The sequence below is a fragment of the Typopeltis vanoorti genome, chromosome 24 (assembly GCF_054136105.1).
Source record: "Typopeltis vanoorti isolate ZY-2024b chromosome 24, IOZ_Tvanoo_1.0, whole genome shotgun sequence".
Lineage (NCBI taxonomy): Eukaryota > Metazoa > Arthropoda > Arachnida > Uropygi > Thelyphonidae > Typopeltis > Typopeltis vanoorti.
This window is the reverse complement of record NC_143572.1, coordinates 63,543,804-63,562,507: the sequence shown is the minus strand read 5'-3', so window position 1 is coordinate 63,562,507 and position 18,704 is coordinate 63,543,804. Positions and strand designations below refer to the sequence as shown.

General features: G+C 36.1%; 1 protein-coding gene across 1 annotated transcript; it reads right to left on the bottom strand.

Moving 5' to 3' along the window:
* Window positions 1-456: 456 nt before the first annotated feature.
* LOC150093307 (cathepsin K-like) lies at window positions 457-11,406 on the bottom strand. Its single transcript, XM_090413981.1, has 8 exons — window positions 11,294-11,406; window positions 11,032-11,184; window positions 8,409-8,567; window positions 8,127-8,250; window positions 7,080-7,183; window positions 5,308-5,468; window positions 3,293-3,403; window positions 457-672 (listed from the first exon to the last, which is right to left on the bottom strand). The coding sequence occupies exons 1-8, from the start codon at window positions 11,384-11,386 to the stop codon at window positions 570-572; spliced, it is 1,008 nt and encodes a 335-aa protein (XP_090270107.1). The 5' UTR covers window positions 11,387-11,406; the 3' UTR covers window positions 457-569.
* Window positions 11,407-18,704: the final 7,298 nt, after the last annotated feature.

Genomic DNA, 18,704 nt, shown 5'->3' with positions numbered 1-18,704 from the left:
TTAGTCGCATTTAGATATACAAATGAATTTGATTCTTCGTAAACAACTCCGATTTGTAATTCTACAACTAAAAAAAATCGCATGTAAATCTCGTAGTATTTCAGACAAAAATACTACGCGTGTCTGGGAACAGAAAGTGGCTGCAATTGTCTGCCTTATTCTCCTCCTCAAAAGTTTTGAAATCACCGTGAGACATGAACTCAGCTACTGGCGAATAACCAGTAATGAAACAGACCGTTTTTATAATTTCAATAACTGATAAAGGATAAAATAATTCTGCCTACTTCACTGTAAATAAAAATACGTTTAAAAAAAAGGTTCATTTAATATTTAAAAATGCGTCATAGTATCTTCAATATTATAATAAACGATTCCTTAAGATTTCATACAATTTATCAATGTCATTCAATAATTAGTGTTGTTGTTTGTTTTACTAGAAATAAGAAGTCAAACAAATTAGCTAACTATATTTTTATTTTCTGTTTTATGCACGTATTAATCACAATTCTCATTCCGGTAAAAAAAAAAACGTTTTCTCATTTTATCCGGTAGATGGCAATGTCTTTGCACTACATATTTATTGGGTACCAAGCTGACGTAGCAATCCCGCATTGGTTGTTAACGTTCCTAGCCATCATCATGTATCCTTCCATACCCCAGCTAGTTCCCCAGCTGCAAAATAAAAACGTACCATTATTTTAAATTTAATATTTGACTTAATATCTCATACAATAAATCAGGAATTTTTTAAAAAAATTTATTCAATATAAGATTGAGAAATTTTTTTGTTCAAAATCAACTAGATAGATGTAATGTAACGTTTAAAATCAATTAGAAATTAGACGTAATATTCTAATTGTAAACGTATAAGTCCTTATAAGGACTGGCTTAAAGGGGCGAAGCAAGAATGCTTTTCATCTTCCCCGTTATCTGTAGAGGACAGTGTAGGAATAAGGTGTTATTGAGCAATTAAAGCTCTGATCATGGCAGGAGAGTAACAGCAAAAGGTGTAATATAATATAATATAATATAAGGTGTACTTAAATTATTAGATATATTATACAGTATTTTAGTTATATTAAGAATATTAATAAAGATACAACTTAATTTTTATATTTAAATTACGATTTATAATGTAATCGATAGTTTCTGATTGGATTTGAAGTATTATTGTGAGTGATCGTTGTACTCTGCGTGTAAAATTGATAATTTTGATGTCTTTTATTGTGTTTAATATTTGAAAATTAATGTTTTAAAGTATATTTGTGCTGATTTCGTGTTTTTTTTTTTTTTTTTATGGTATTTGATGTTTTCGTAACAGACATCTTTTGTGACATTGCAATGTTACATTGTCTCGCAAAATGGCGACATAAATGCAAAAGGAACCAAAAACAGTGAAATTGAGAATGCGAGGATATTGAAAATGAATTAATCGGAAAGACTTTAAAAGAACTTTGAAAATACAAGAAAGTTAAGCAGAAAAATGAAAAATAACAAAGCATGGAATCAGGTAGACAATATCGACACAATATTGTCCAACTGATTACCATTGATTACCTGGTTATTACTTCAAGTTTCTCCACGAACAAAAATCAAAACATATAATAAAATCAATTGAAAAGCAGAAAAGAAAAGAGATTGTAATTCTAGTAGTAAAAAAGATTGTTTAACCGGCCTGGTTGGCCGAGTGGTCAGCGTATCCGCTCTCCAGCCAAAAGGCTACGGGCTCGAATCCCACCGTAGGTATGCATGTTTGTGATTGTGTGTGAAAATATTAGTAGTGGGCGGAAGATGGCGTCGGTGTAGTTGCAGCTCGTTGTGGTTGGTGGATTGAGTGGTGGAGACAGAGAGTTGTGAAGTAGGTGCCCTCCCTCGATGAGTCGTTGGACTCCCTGGAAGTGTCAAGTAATATAATAATAATATGAAAGGACTGTTTCGAGAAGAGAGAGAGAGAGTGAAGAGTAAAACACTGAAAATCATTAGTGTATTATCCAGCTATGACAGAAATTAATTAAGAAGAGGGGGTATGATGGCAAACGATTCGATGCGTAGGTTATGTGAAAGGAATGGATACGAGCTTTTGGAAGTGTGGAATGAGTTTGAAAGAATCGATTTATATAACACGGCCTTCTTATAGACTGTTCGGTACCAGGAGTCTGGGTGGAGAGGGATTTAAAATATTAGGTAGGAGACGTAATATAGAGAGTCGGGAAAACTCCATTATGATGAGAAGATGGTGAGAATCTGTACCAGAGAACGACCATAGCGAGAGGATTGTGCATTGCCATGGAAATGATTATGAGGAAAGGATGATTGTGTTCATCCGATTCGAACTTATTAAGCATGTCCAAGAATGACTACATAAGTAAGGCTTTAGATAGGAATGGAGATCTGTTCAGTTGGGTCACGAAGACTACAGAAGTGGAAAAAAAAAGGCAGGGGGGGAAGGTAAATTATTATATCTTTACAGGAATGCAAGTAGTATCAGAAACAAATGAGTCAAGTTTCTTGCCTTAACAAGTTGGGGCCCTCAGATTGTTGGTGGATTATCGAAACATTGATTGGGTAGCGGTAAAATATCATTCGAAGAAAGAAACTGAATTTACTGAGCTGTTATGAGACATCTTCCTCAAGCAGCATATGATACAACGAACTAGAGGTCAGAGAGTGTTAAATCTGGTTTTAGTGTCAGATTAAGTTAGGTTCAAGTCATGCTGTACTGACGTCAAAGTGGCTAAGTGGATGAATGTTCTATTTCCAAAAAGGTTACATGCTGAATTACAAAGCAGGAAATTATGACCAACTGAGGAGTAAACGTAGTTCAGTGGGAGAATGGGATCGGTTGTTGGATGGAAAAAATGTGGGAAGCATTTAAACAATACTTAAACAATGCAATATCAGAATGTGTCCCGAGAGTTAGAATTATAAATAGGGCAGATCAATGTGTAATCTTATTAAGCAAGAAATTCGTAAGAAAAGGATGATGTGGAAGGAATACCGTGTGCATAAGGATGACGTCAGTTATGAAAATTGTCAATATGCAGCAAGTAAAAGAAAGAATGAATATGAAAGAATAACTCCTCTAAATGCAGATGGTGTGAGGATTACAGATGTAGAAGAGGTTATTCAGTTAATGAGTGCCCATTTTGCTAAAAGTTATCAACCTGGTCTAATCAACATTGAGTTCATTGCTACCTCTTCAATGAATAAAGAAATCCAAAAAAAAAAAAAAATATATATATATATACTAAAACATATTGAAGTATAATCTGATTGACATCATAATTCTCACCTGTTTTTCACTAGCCAGTAGTCCTGGTTATTTGTTGTACCGTACCCCACTACTAGAATTGCACGATTCGGGTGATTTGGATTGCATTTCGGATTATTGTAGATGCCACTCCTTAAAAACAAACAAACATAATTAACATCTTATTAATTTATAAACTGTTATTGCTTAAATGTTCCTGAAAGAATATTTTAATTGAAATAAATATAAGAACAACTCTTTTATTCCCCAAATTGCTGCAAAGACTCTTACTGTATGAATATACTGAATTAAAAAAAAAAAAAAAATTAGTCATAGGATTAAATGTATCTTATAAATATGGCTTCAGCTACGAGAAAGTTATTCACCCTTTAATAGAAGTTATTCCATCATTAAATTCCAAACGACTTTGAGGTTGTCTGGAATTAAAGATGGAATAACTTTAATGGAATGTGATCCATTTATTATTTGAATTCTTCCCTTAATCTTCTATTCTTCTTAATCTCCTTTGAATTCTTCCATTAGTAAAGGTAAAGAACATACTTCATAATGGGACGGTGAATGAATTAGTTGTTACGGTGAAGGATTTAACAATTCTACGTATGGGAGAAGGAAATACAGGTAACCCTCGTATAACGCGGTACTTATACAACGCGATTTCGATAAAACAGTGTCTACAAATTGTAGTAACCCTTTATCTTTAGATATTTTTTTACCATGCGCGAAATAAAAATCAAATATTATCTTCGCTAAATTTGCGTCTTCCCGTATCGCGCATGTAGTTATAAGTAGCGAATATATATTAAGGCAAATACCCTTTAGCACACACATGTAAGTGAATTGTTTACCGTATAAAGTGTTTATTGTTGAAAACTGTCTTCGTTTTCTGCCAGGAAAGCGCATTAAAAGTCATAAGTGTGTTAATCCCAAGCTGAGCACTTTATTTTCTGGTGAGTTACATACAATACGTATTGCTTTTTTGATGTAAAAATTTAATTTTATAGTAATAGAGCCTGTGTAGCTCAATGGATGTGGCGTTTGCCAACACGGTGCTTGGCCGCACGAAGGAAGACTTGGTTTCGAGTCTAGTCGGCGACTAGAGGAAATTTTTCTAAGCCTTTTTTCCACCGGTTCCCGAGTTAGTCGATCTCTGGCACGGGCAAGCGGGTTTTTCCTCCCGGAAACTCGGGTTTTTCGTCCCGTAAACTCAAGAAAATCGACCGTAGAACCCACATTATTTCAGACATTAAATATATTGTGTTAGGGTTAGGGACCACGAGATGGCGGCACATTTGAGCAGTCTCTCTTCACTGTGTACCGCTTAATTAGTGATAGCCTTGGGCCATCTATCTCTGATTGGTACCAGTGGAGATTGAACTGCCCACTCAGTCTCCAAAAGTTAGATAGGGCTAAATGGCCTCGCCTACTCCCCGTATACGGGAATAAAAAGGCGTTAGATGATTTTTTTTTTTTTTTTTTTAAATTGCAGCCGAGTGGTAAGCAAGGCCTTATTACTAACTTCTTGAGAACTAAACCAGCCGAAGTATGCAATGGGAATTATAGAAATAATGTCCAAGAGATTTTCAAGTGATGATGAGGTCCTGTCACTCGTAAATAAAGAACGTCTACGAATCATGTTATATTTGAAGACTGTGATGACGATTAAAATATGTGCTTTATTCTATTTTGTCTAAAACATTTATGCATCATGTGCAATAAAGTTTACATACAATTTGTAATTTTTATAAGTTTATACTATGTATTTTGTTTCATAGTTTATATGTTTTCTTAATTTACGTGAATTACCTGAATTAAATAAAAATATTTTTTGTAGGATATATCGTCGTTGTTTATATAATTAAAAAAAAAAAAAACGATTTCGGAACATAACCCTACTTTTTCTATGTGAAAAAGTAGGGGTATATTCTATCTGAGTCTCCATAACGCGGTATTTCTATGGAATCCGCATTATACGAGGGTTACGTGTATGCATACGAGGATTTGATTATAAACAAAAGTAGAGCAATTGTAATCCTTACTTATAATGCCGAAATTCGTCGCCCTTTGCATCTACAACTGCAGCTATTGGACCTGTAAGAGCCACACAATTTTTCAGAGAGTCTTCAGTTTTAGGGAAGACCTTTTTATATTGTCTGATCTTGGCTCCAACCCCTTCAGCACTGAATTGACAAGATCCTTCCTGTATTTAAAGAAAAAAGCACATTTTACTGTACACGTTGTTATTAAATGCAGAGTCGGATACTTATTAAACGACCGTTTGACAGTCGTGCTATGACTAATAATAATCATTTTGTGTACAAAATGTATCCCAGTAAATTAACTTGTATATTTATCATTCTGTTTGAGCGTTAATTTTGAATATATTTGAATACATTACATAGTTATATGCTTCTCTTCATGATATTGATTAAATAACTATTTTTTTTTAAATAATAACCTATTGGGTGCATATTTTTATAGGATTACACGTTTCTTAAAATTCCCAGTTTTAATTTTTTTTAATATGAGCTAAATTTTAATACTTTAATAATAAATTAAATTATTTATTTATATACCAAAATATATAAAACATAAATATTTTATATGCTTAATAGAGAAGATGACTTTTATCGATGAAATGTATCAAGAGTTACATTAGTAAACATATCACGCCATTAATTGTTATTTCAAATTTAAATTTATTCAGAATGCATTATATTAAGCAAATTATGAAGAAGTGATGGAATCGACCGTGAGATCCGGTGATTATTACCCATGGAGGGTAATGGATGGCAATGCTGTAGCCAATGAAGTTCTAACTAAGGCTCGGCTATTGCTATTACCCTCCTGCCATGATCAGAGCTTTATATTGCTATTACCCTCCTGCCATTATCAGAGCTTTATATTGCTATTACCCTCCTGTCATGAACAGAGCTTTATATTTAGCTCAATAACACCTTATCCTTACACTGTCCTCTATAGATAACGGGGAATATGAAAAGCATTCTTGCGTCGCCCCTTTAAGCCAGTCCTTTTAAGGACTAGCAAATTATTTTAATGTATTGTCTGTAAATAACTTCTGATAGTTTTCATTTTTAATATGTCTTTATTTATTATATTATATTTTATATCAATTATTTTAATATGTATTATTCTTATATCAATTATTCTAATGTATTGTTTTATACTAATTTTATTGTGCTTTAGGAGAAAGTGAATTATCACGAATTATATTTATTATTCTTGTCTGATAAGTATTTTGGATTTATTTTTATCCTAAAAGAATAAGAATACAGATCAGTTACGGACACCGATTCAATATTTATCAGCCAAAATAGCTCAGGTTACTCAAAAAATATTACAAAATATATATTAAAATAATTTGAAATTTAAATATATTTTTTAATATCGGATTATCTTTTATTCTGTGGTAAAAAGGCACTCGAGCGCTAAGGTCAACTCCAAAATGTAGTACCTGTTCGTCAATATAATGATTTATCGTGATCGTCAAATAATTCATAATTGGATGCATATTTTTATAGGATTATATGTCTCTTAAAATTTGAAGTTTGGATCTTTTTAATATAATTTTTTAATAAATTTTAATTTAATAATAAGTTAAAGTATTTATTTACATACCAAAATATATAAGACATAAATATTTTATATGTTTAATAGAAAAGAGGATTTTTGTCTAATCGCTAATGCTATATCTATTATTCTTTAAATATTTTATTTTTAAAATCAGTAATTCCTTCAGCCAGTCAGAAAAATATCATAAAATAATTTAAAATCTGATAAGAATACTTACAACACCTTTATACGGATAAGACTTTTCTGTATCTATTCCTTTATTCTTTTTCACATAAGTTAATGCTTCGGTAATGTACCCTTTACTGCACCCACCAGAATTTCCTGTCAATGGGATAAAATGTTTCTAGTCAGTTGCATAAAGCATTTAAATTTATTTACAATTTTTCTAATCTAAAATTATATATTTTATAAAATTATAAATTCGCATGGTCATGTATATAACTGACGATTTAATTATTATTTATCTTTTCACCTCCTTTGTTAGAATTTTGACAGCATATCTTAATCAACATGTGGTACTTTTGTCCTTTGTTTTGAATTCTCAATTGAAGCTTATCTACAGCGTTTTCGGTCTCATCATCGAGCATGAATTCGAAGTATTTAATTTCTATAAAGTTTAAATTATTCTGGAAAAAAAAATTGCTTTTTTTTAGAATAACATATTGAAAACATAGAATATATTATTATACAATGAGTGGCATTTTTCCAGCTTCCTATCCTTTGTTGATTAAAAAAATCGATGGGGAAAAAATAAATGAAAAGAAAGAAGAAAGAAAAAATGTACTTCCGCTATATAATATCAAATGGGGGTAATTTCTCAAAGGATTACATTTTTGGTTAAAATATCGTTTACCGTATCCTTACGCGAAAAAAGTAGCCAAACATTATACTAGAAAACGTGTCTCTTTCCAACCAACAGACTCTGTTGGTTGATAATATTAAGTAGTTGATAGAGCAGGATGAACAAAGGAAAAGAGTAAAACTTAAAGAATAATCGAGACCAAGACCGAGTGTGATCAAATAGATATTCTGGAGCGATGCGGGACGTTATTTTATGTTAACTTTAATTTTCCAGCAACAATCCATGTTGCAATTTGCATCCCATTTCTATATTTTTAAAAATATACTTGTAAAAAGTAATCGGGATGGGAAATAAGTATAAGGAAGAATCATTTTTGCTGCTTTTGAAAACGGTGTAGATGGGAACAAAATTCCGATCAAATATTTATTTCAAATAATTACAGAATTACTAAGAAATGCTAACCAGAATGAGATGAACAGTCGATCAAATTCTGTGCGCTCAGATGGACGAGCTCCCCGCTTTTCTTTTTTTGCTGACCTTCGATTACTCCTGCAGCAGAAAATGCCCAGTCAGCATTACACCGACCCTGAAATCAGATAGGAATAAATTAAAATGAATTAAGCAAGCAACATTTGAAACAGGTGGATCTGGTTCCAAATACTTTAACCTTAAACTAATATTTTCAGTTCCTAAAAAACTTAAGAAATACCTCTTTGAAATAAATCTTAAATTTCTATTACCTACCTCATCCATTACTGGTGTGACCCATCCTTCTTTTCTCCAGTCTACACTGTCAGGCACAGTGTAATTAAAGTTCATTTTAATGGAACTGTCTTCATCAAACATCCCCTCTAACAGAAACTCATAAAGGTTAAAAGGCCTCAGTAGCTGATCATCGCTACTCTGAAAATAGTAGGAAACATTGCAATTTGCGTATGCACAAAACATTTCTTGAAAACAAGAAAGTAAGGTATACTCTCTAAATGTAATATCTTAATAGAGAAAATGGAAAGTTCTTTAAAAATACTATATGATTCTCTGTAAGCGAAAAAAATCATGAAACATTATTCAAAGGACAGGATATGAAAACTCAGCGTTGAGTTTTTAAAAAATGCTATCAAATAAACTAACTTGTCAATATATCAATAGCGATTTTAATTTCAATAAAATAACACTAGCACGTGAATAGAAATAGATAATAAATGATTTGATCTCCGAATTAGAATGTTTATCGCAAGATGTGTGTGTTACTATAGTAACAGCTTACTCCTGCCTGATAGTAAAGATACAAAAGGATTGAAATGGTATATCAATGCATGTTTGTATTCCCCAAATTAAAACAGTGAATTTAGTGCCCTTAAATTTCTCCGTTATTGAGTTTTTAGATCTAATGGGATGTTCGTCTACTCCTATGAATGAACGCCTTTGAAGCAAAATTAGAAATTATCACTATACAAACATTTATTTTTTATTTATTTTGTCTAGATGGGTAAAGCAAGAATGCTTTTCATATTCCCCGTTATCTGAAGAATATGTACGGATGGATTAATATAGCGCTACATAAACTCTGTCCTTATAAGGACTGGCTTAAAGGGGCGAAGCAAGAATGCTTTTCATCTTCCCCGTTATCTGTATAGGACGGTGTAGGGATAAGGTGTATTGGGCTATTAAAGCTCTGATCATGGCAGGAGGGTAACAGCAATAGCCGAGCCTCAGTTAGAACTTCATTAGCTACAGCATTAAGGGTATTAATCACCGACTATGTAAGTAAAGGTGAAATCTCAAAAATACGGACGATCTCTAGGCCACTCCATAGTGGGCGAAAGACCGTCCTAATCTCAGCGTTGGTTCCACTCAGTGACGGGCTCCCCGACCACCGAGCAGAACCGCTCAAATTCCGAAGAAAATAATTCACCGACAAAGCCCCTCAGCGGGCCGTGTTGGAGAACACCTTCCCCGGAGACTCAAATTGCTCCCTTAAGGCAAAAACCCTAAGAGAGCGAACTCAAAAACTCATCGCCCAAGGGGTAACAGCAAAAGCCGAACCTCAGTTAAACTTCATTGGTTCAGCATTGCCATCCGTTACCCTATATGTATGGGCATCTCATACAAAATCAATCACCGACTATGTAAGTAAAGGTGAAATCTCAAAAATGCGGACGATCTCTATCTCTAGGCCACTCCATAGTGGGCGAAAGACCGTCGATTCTCAGCGTTGGTTCCACTCAGTGACGGGCTCCCCGACCACTGAGCAGAACCGCTCATATTCCGAGGAAAATAATTCACCGGCAAGTATCCCTCAGCGGGCCGTGCCGGAGAACACTTTCCCCGGAGACTCAAAGTGCTCCCTTAGGGCAAAACCTAAGAGAGCGAACTCATTAACCCAGGATAACAGCAACAGCCGCACCTCAGTTAAACTTCATTGGTTCAGCATTGCCATCCGTTACCCTATATATGTATGGGCATCTCATACAAAATCAATCACCGACTATGTAAGTAAAGGTGAAATCTGAAAAATACGGACGATCTCTAGGCCACTCCATAGTGGGCGAAAGACCGTCCTAATCTCAGCGTTGGTTCCACTCAGTGACGGGCTCCCCGACCACTGAGCAGAACCGCTCATATTCCGAGGAAAATAATTCACCGGCAAGTACCCCTCAGCGGGCCGTGCCGGAGAACACTTTACCCGGAGACTCAAAGTGCTCCCTTAGGGCAAAACCTAAGAGAACAAACTCATTTACCCAGGATATACCCAGGATAACAGCAACAGCCGAACCTCAGTTAAACTTCATTGGTTCAGCATTGCCATCCGTTACCCTATATGTATGTATGTATGGGCATCTCATATAAAATCAATCACCGCATCTCACGGTCGATTAACTCTCCCACCTCAGCTGTCAACATAAACTCTTATAGTTCTTATAAGAACTGGGTGATGGACTGAGTCCTTGACTCTTTATCCCGTCATCTGAATGAAGATAATCTGTGTGGATGGAGTGTTATTGAGCTAAAAAGCTCTAATCATGGCTGGGTAACGGCAATAGCCGAGCCTCAGTTAAAACTTCATTGGCTACAGCATTGCCATTTGTTACCCTGGAAATCCTCACATAAACTCTGATAATATAAGTAAAGTTATTATATATAAAATAAGTGTATAATTTTATGGTGTGTAATTCTCGCATGGATGATTTCTAAAAAAAAAATCTGTATCTTATTTTAATTTAATTCTTTTTAATTTACTTATTTATTTGTACATTTTTTGAAAGACTTGAAAATAAAAACGAACAGAGATTAGGCATTTTAATAATCTCAATTAATAACGCTCAATATAATGAGCAATTGAATGATTCTCTGGAATAGAACTTACCATGTCTGAATATTGATTAATGCTAGTGATGTAGGAAAGTTCACCATTTTTGGCTCTTCTGTTATGATCTTCAACAAAAGCCACATTTTTTTCCCAAATGGTTCGACGGAGATATTCCTCGCGATAACTGGAATACTGTTTTTCATATGTTAACTGAAAAATTAATTTTAAAAAAAGAAAAAAAAAAGATCTATTATTATTATTATAAAAAAGGTTATATATATATATATATATATATATAGACAGAGAGAGATTAACAAACCTTGAATTCTTCCCAGAGAGCATCCAGTTTAGAATCATATAATTGAAAACCGTAGATGGATGGAATCACTAAAACTAAACGCAATGCAAACATCGTGTTACGATTAAAGTAGACCAACGTATTAAACAAGAACAAACCCTTTGCTTCCTTTAAACATCGTGGCTTCCTTATAAGCAATTCAGAAAAAGCAAACCAAAACTTAAGGTTTTTGGATCCATTTACTTGCGACAATGGAAAGATAATTTCTGTTTAGATTTAGAAGACTATTATGTAAAGAGGTCACGACTTAAGGAGTTCTAAGAAATTAGCGTGAGACTAGAACGGAAATTGTGACGCGTTTATCTCATAAACAAACACGAATATGACGATAAAAATATTAAATTCAGAAGTGGAGCTTTTTTATCACTGCAAGTGTAAGTGAATAAGGTTATCGTAATACCGCTGTTCTGTGGAAGGAAATAAAATGGAACCAATGATATTATAAACCATCTCTCTATTTTAAAATTCGAATAAAAGACGTGGGAACAGTCCTCGGGGATGAATTCTCATTGACGGGTACACGCCTGTAATGTTGTGGAGGTTAACTTAGCCTCGAACGAACTATCATTGGATATATATTTCATTCTTTAGCTACTAGACATGATGAACTCTGAAATGAGCTTAATTGAGACTGGTCAAAATACTGGAGACTTTGAAACAAACTAACAATGTCGCCGGTTTGCTCTTTAAAGCTTACGGGTAAAATTAGGAGATGGCAGTAGTGGTCTGTCGTACTCTCATTCCCAATAACGTCTACAAATCGTTGGTAGTCATACATTTCACTATCAGTGACCACCGAGGGTGTAGATGAACTGCCTATTGAATACTAAAGATGGGACATACGAAGGGTTTTTCACTGAGTTTCCAGATTATGTAAAAATAAATACATAAATAACATTTTAAAATAGAACAAAATCCTTCTTCCATCTACAGCGCTAATGTTATACGTTAGAAGCGTTTCAAACGAATTTGAAACCAGCCTTCATGCCTTCATAGGAGATCGGCTAATCCCAATCAGTGGAAAAGCCCTTTGAAAGGTTATTCGCGTCTTCAAAGAGATTAGAACTCAGGTGTTAATATCGAGATGTGCTTTCTATCCAACGCCAATCTCGATACAATTGATTTACGCAACACGCCAGATAGCATTGGGCCATTAATATCATACATAAGTACCTACTATCACTCTAATTAGATAATACTGACAGTTATGCTGTGAAATTTAAGAAATAAACTAATGTTTTATATACATTAATTTTGTAAATGAAAATTTATTTTTAAAATTAAAAAAGAATTTTTAAAATTCTCTATTGTAAAGAAATTATTCGCATCTTTATAATACATCTTCTATTTTTTTGAAAAAAAATAAAATAAAAATTTAAGATCGCCAACATCATAGTTTTGTGACGGGGAAAGGGGAATCGACCTTGATGGTGATTAATACCATTGGAGGGTAATGGATGGCAATGCTGTAGCCAATGAAGTTCTAACTGAGGCTCGGCTATTGCTGTTACCCTCCTGCCATGATCAGAGCTTTATATATAGTTTAATAACACCTTATCCCTACACTGTCCTCCACAGATAACGGGGAAGATGAAAAGCATTCTTGCTTCGCCCCTTTAAGCCAGTCCTTATAAGGACTATATTATTATCATCATAGTTTTCATCTCGAGTGAAAAAAACGTCATTTTGAGAATTGGATAGACGTTGATTTAGATGCAATTTCATTGATATATAGAAGTAAGACTTTGATTTAGATGCAATTTAGGAATTGTAGTGAATTCTGAAAAAGAAAATACGTCATTGGATTTTAACGGTAGCTATCGCCGAAAGCAAACTTGTGGAAAACTTTACCAGGTGCATTCGATACATAGGAGTGGATTTTGATTGAGATTCACTCAGCGAAAGGTAAGGTTTCGCTATTAATTTTCAGTTTTAGTAATTGACCAACCCCGAATCAAAACCTACTAGACGTAATTATGACCGAAATAGACACCGACACCCATAGAAACACTAGACAAAGGTCTGGCGCTAAGCCTACTCAAAAAATTACTAAACAAATTTGAAGTTGAATAGCCAGGCTACTTGAATCTGTACTCCACAACGAGGGACGATGAGGAAAGCGAGGATACTGCTAATACAGAGGAAAAATTGGATTTGGTGGTCCCCAATCCTTCCCTGGAACAAGGAGAGACCCACCCGCGGAAAAAACGCCAAACACAGACGACAGAACCACCCACAGATGAAGGTATGGAGGAAGACGGACACAACTCTGACCGTCCTGCCTCCACTAAAGAGAAATTGCCTCCAATTATCTTAAGAGAAAAGAACAGGTGAACGGAACTAAGGGCCACCATGACTAGTCTACAGATAGCTTATACAACAGCAAAGAATTTAGACGCTGGCATAAAAATCCAGCCTGCCACTATAATGGACTACCGCAGACTCACAAAGGAGCTAGACAATAAAGGTGTACAATACCACACCTTCACCCTCGACTCCGAGAGGAGCCTGAAGGTGGTTCTCCGTGGAGTATCAGAGCACATACATACAGAAGACAGCCGCTGATCTCTGCTACCAAGACCTACCACCCATCAAGGTCAGCAGAATGAACAGAGCAGACAAAAGTCCGATGCCACTCGTCTTAGTAGAGATCCACCAGGCATACAAAAACATATATGACCTAACATCAATTTGCGGGCTAAAAATGTTAGCACTCTATGCGGATGACACAGCAGTACTTGCCAGATCTCTACAACCACATCTCGTCACTAAAAAACTGCAAGAAAACCTACTAAAACTAGAACAATGGTTCTCCAAATGGAGATTGCAAGTGAATCCCCAAAAGAGTACAGCGATACTTTTCACCAGAAGATTGGCAACTCCCAAGGGGGACCTTTATTTATTCAACACCAAAATCCCCTGGCAAACCGAAACAAAATATCTTGGAGTAATTCTAGACAAAAGATTAACGTTCAACCCACACATCAAATCCTCATGCGCGAAAGCATCTAAAACCATTGCACAACTTTACCCTCTAATAAATAGAAAAAGCAAACTAAATACCTGAATCAAAGTACTCCTCTACCTGCTGACGATCCGCCCCATAGTGACATATGCATCTCCAGCCTGGAGCCACACATCTTTGTAAGGGACGTCCAACTGCATAGAGATACAAACATCCCTTATATCTACTCCTTCATGCAATCTACAGCGGAAAAATTCTTCTCAAAGATCTCTACACACCCCAACGATCTAGTTAAACAGGCAGCAAACTATGACGAAACTGACCTCTTCAAATACAAGAGGCCAAAAGCCATCCTGAATACTAGCAACAATGACTAATCTCCGTGCCCCCCAGGGCGAACTTACAGCTCAAAAATCTTTCCTTGAATTCGTCCTCCCTATCAGACAACGGCGAATAAAAAGAATCTTGCTTCACCCTTCTGGCCAATGATGTTATGTTATGTTATGTTATCGTAATTTTCAGGAATATTTGGAATGAATCGACCGTGAGATGCGGTGATTAATACCCTTGGAGGGTAATGGATGGCAATGCTGTAGCCAATGAAGTTCTAACTGAGACTCGGCTATTGCTGTTACCCTCCTGCCTTGATCAGAGCTTTAATTGCTCAATAACACCTTATCCCTACACTGTTCTCTACAGATAACGGGGAAGATGAAAAGCATTCTTGCTTCGCCCCTTTAAGTCAGTCCTTATAAGGAGATACTTGAATATATTTTGTATTTGTTTCTTTTGGGAAATTTCAATTCTTTTAAAAAATTATGTTTTATATATATATATATATATATACAGTATATGTCACCAATGTGACCAATGAAGAAAACAGCTTTGAATACGTTAAACTACAACGTTTCACGTTAAATATAGTGACTTTTCTGTGCTGTTTAGAGTTTTATCTTCAATGTTTAATGTTTTTTTTTTCTTTTCTTTTATATAAAAACACCTGAAGAAGGCTGTAAAAAGCCGAAACTAGTCATGTGATACTATTAAATCTTTTTCCTTTTCTCTCGATTTATGTCATTCAATTCTTTTAAAAATATGTTTAACAAACGAGTAAATGAGCCTCCATGCATATAATATAATGTATATATATAATATAATATAATATGCTTTTATAGCAGGGCAGTTAACCTAGTGGCTGTACGTTTCGCAACCATATGCCTGGGAAAGGACTTGAGGAGCTTAAGGATTTTCCTCAGCCATAGCCAAGTTAGCCGGTCTTGGACGTGGACAGTACGGTTTTTCCCCAGTTTATCCGGAGGTTTTTCATCCCACAAACAGGCAAACCGGACTCGTGAACACATAGGATACAGCCATAGAATATAAAACTGCAAGGAAGGCAACGGGAAACCACCTTGCTCATAGTCACTTCCCTATTATTGTAGCATAGCTTCCCCTCAATCCGTATGAATGAAAGGAAACTAATCATCATCATCATGTGCTTTTATAAGATATGTGTAATATCTTATATCGTCGAGGATAAATTTGAGTGAGGGCGCTAGTTGTAAGATTTGTCTTGCACAAATAAGAACGTTTCTCGTGAGGTAAGGTCGTATTCAGTTTCTCTGGTAGGCTAGTTCTTTTGCTACTAAGCTTGCGTGCTTACAGGATTATATGTTGCTGGTAGGTTTACTGACCTGCAGGATTTTGCTCGTAGACTTCCGTGTCTACAGGATTATTTGCTGGTAGGACTTCTTCCTACCAGCAAGGTAGGAATATACTGTAGTGGTTTTGACCACTACGTTTACTTTATTCCTCCTTTTTTTTCCCCTATAACAGTTTAAAATTAGTTATGGCTTCTCTCTTGCCTAGGATAAGAAAGTTGGGCTTTGAAATAGATCCTAAAATCGATAAAAGAGTAGTATGCCAAGCTTTATGTGAGGCAGAAGGCTCCAGCAATATTTATGGATTCACTCCATATGGTGGGACATGTTAAAGACATCAAGAGAGGTACTAACAACGATAAACCTCAGTGGAAATCTGAAGAAATTAGCTTTACTATAGAAATGAAGATCCCTGTGTGTGTGGGGGGGGGGATCCCTGAAGATCCTCCCCGGCATACTTACAAGTACATCGTCTGCCAAAGTGACAATTTACTAAACCCGTCCACCTCCTCTAATGCAGCAAAAGAAAGCAACACCTCATTCACTTTTAAGTACAAGAACATCCTGCCAACGGAAAGGCTCCTCACAGCAATCGACAGGTTCGACGAACCAGTACTCTACATGTTCCACAAAGACGGTTGGGTCGATCCCTGTGTCAACGTGGAATGGTCCACTCTCTCTCCATAACCGATATACTAACTATATCAGACTCATTTAAGAACTGTCTCAGCTTCGAACATGGGTCTTCATGAAAAGGACATAATCCACTTACATGACACATTAATTGAATATCAATGGTTTGCAATCAATCTTATGACAGCACGCTGTTTGGAGATTAATTTTACTTCATCGGGTTCATGTGCTATTTCTGCAGGAGACGTTCTGGGACATTGAAAAAGAGAAGCTTTGTAAAGAGAAGCAGCTTCTCTTTACAAAGCTTCTGGTGCTTTGAAGAGCGATGGGGGGGGGGGGGATAATCCTTGTTCGTCAGCCTATTCTAGCCCGTTTTTTCAATGTTCAAAAAGATTTTGCATGGTTTAGTCTCTATAGTCTGGAAAATTCGGGGAAGAGCCATTCGCTTCCTCACTGTCTACGCCCCTAATAATACCCACCAGCGGTGCAGGTTCTTCGCATCCTTAGAACCCTATTTTTACGGGGTTCAATATATATCATGGAGGGGGTAGGGGTGGAACTGTATCGCAGACACGATATGACAAGGTGGGCGCTAACAACAATTCTAGTACCGGTGGCTCTAGGGAACTGCAACTCTGCTGCTGTGATAATAAAGATTTCATTGACATCTGATGGGAGCATAATCCAGGGAGAGTCGGTATCACACGGTCACGTGAAGGAGTCTCAAAGACACACGACCACGTTTATATTTCCAAAAACTTAGAGCCAGGAGTTGTTACAGTAAGGCATATAGCGGTTGGCAGTTGAGTAACAGACCATAAAATGGTCCTGTTAACTGTCAAACTACCTGAGGTCGTTGACACATCCATAGGACCTTGGAAACTTCCTCCAAACTTTTCGAAAATGTATAACCAGGATTTGCAACATATATGCGACAAATAAAAGAACGCTCACTGCAACTGGGAAGCATTTATCAGTCTGTCTGGAATTTCATCTTGCCTATTCTAGTTTCAATTTTTAATACTTTATTATTATTATTTGCCACATCCAGGGAGTTCAAAGGCTCATCGAAGAAGGGCACCTGCTCTAGAACTCTGTCTCCACCACTCAAACCACCAACTGACCGCAATTACACCAACGTCATCTGCCGCTGACCACCACTAGTATTTCCGCAAACAATCACAAACATCCATGCCCATGGTGGGATTCGAACACGCAGCCTTTTGGCTGGAAAGCGAATACGCTAACGACTCTGCCAACCTGGTCAGCTAAGGAAAATAATTTATCTACTGGACACGTGCCTGCTGACTTTGTTAGTGTGTACACGATTTTTTTATCCCCAAAAGGGGGAAAGACCTGAATAGCTTGGGTAGCTAAGAGGCCATTTCCTGAACCAATACTGATTACAAGCTATTCACAAAAGTAGTGAATAGCTTGTAATCGTCTGAAATTGGGCATAGGAAATGTGCTTACCAGCACTCAAGTGTACAGAGTTCCGGGTAGATCGATGGGACTCGACCTATTTCTGATAAGAGATCTTATTCGCCTCGTGACAACCAAGAATTTCCTCTTGCACATCTCAGTGGATTTGGAAAAAACTTTCGATAGTGCAAAGCATAACTTCAAAAATGTGGGTGTGGCTTCTTGCTTAAGGAAAATAATCGAAAGCATCTACAATAGAACATCCATCCCCCATTCCCGTATGCAGAAGGGTTTGGAAAGGTTACCCCCCTCCTGAGCTCCCTTATTTTCTCCTTAGTACTGGAAACTTTTTTTAATAAAATTGATGCCCCTCCCATAGGCTCCAAACAGAGCAAGAATGTCGTGTATGCAGATGATGTTGTTGGAATCCTTTTGGAATTCCGATTCCATTTACATATTCTTGGGCTTACTAAGACAGTTTGTCGTGATTAGTGGTCTTCGCACTAATCCAGACAAAACAAAAATCAAAATCTTTGAAAAATTCTGCCCTGTTAATCTTCTGTATGGTTTGACACCATGGACCATTAACAATATTAAGAATTCCGTTCTTCCTTGAGAGCCCTGTGTTACCAACACAAAAACTGCTCAATTCCTGTCGTGACAAACTCGCCCCTTTTAAACCAAATTATCT

Bases quoted from the DNA above. Each gene is read 5' to 3' on its own strand.
- LOC150093307 (XM_090413981.1), bottom strand. From the start codon at position 11,386: ATGTTTGCATTGCGTTTAGTTTTAGTGATTCCATCCATCTACGGTTTT. The intron at 11,185-11,293 runs GTTTGTTAATCT...TTAATTTTTCAG, and splicing joins CTCTCTGGGAAGAATTCAAG to TTAACATATGAAAAACAGTA. The intron at 8,568-11,031 runs GTAAGTTCTATT...TACTATTTTCAG, and splicing joins TTAATCAATATTCAGACATG to AGTAGCGATGATCAGCTACT.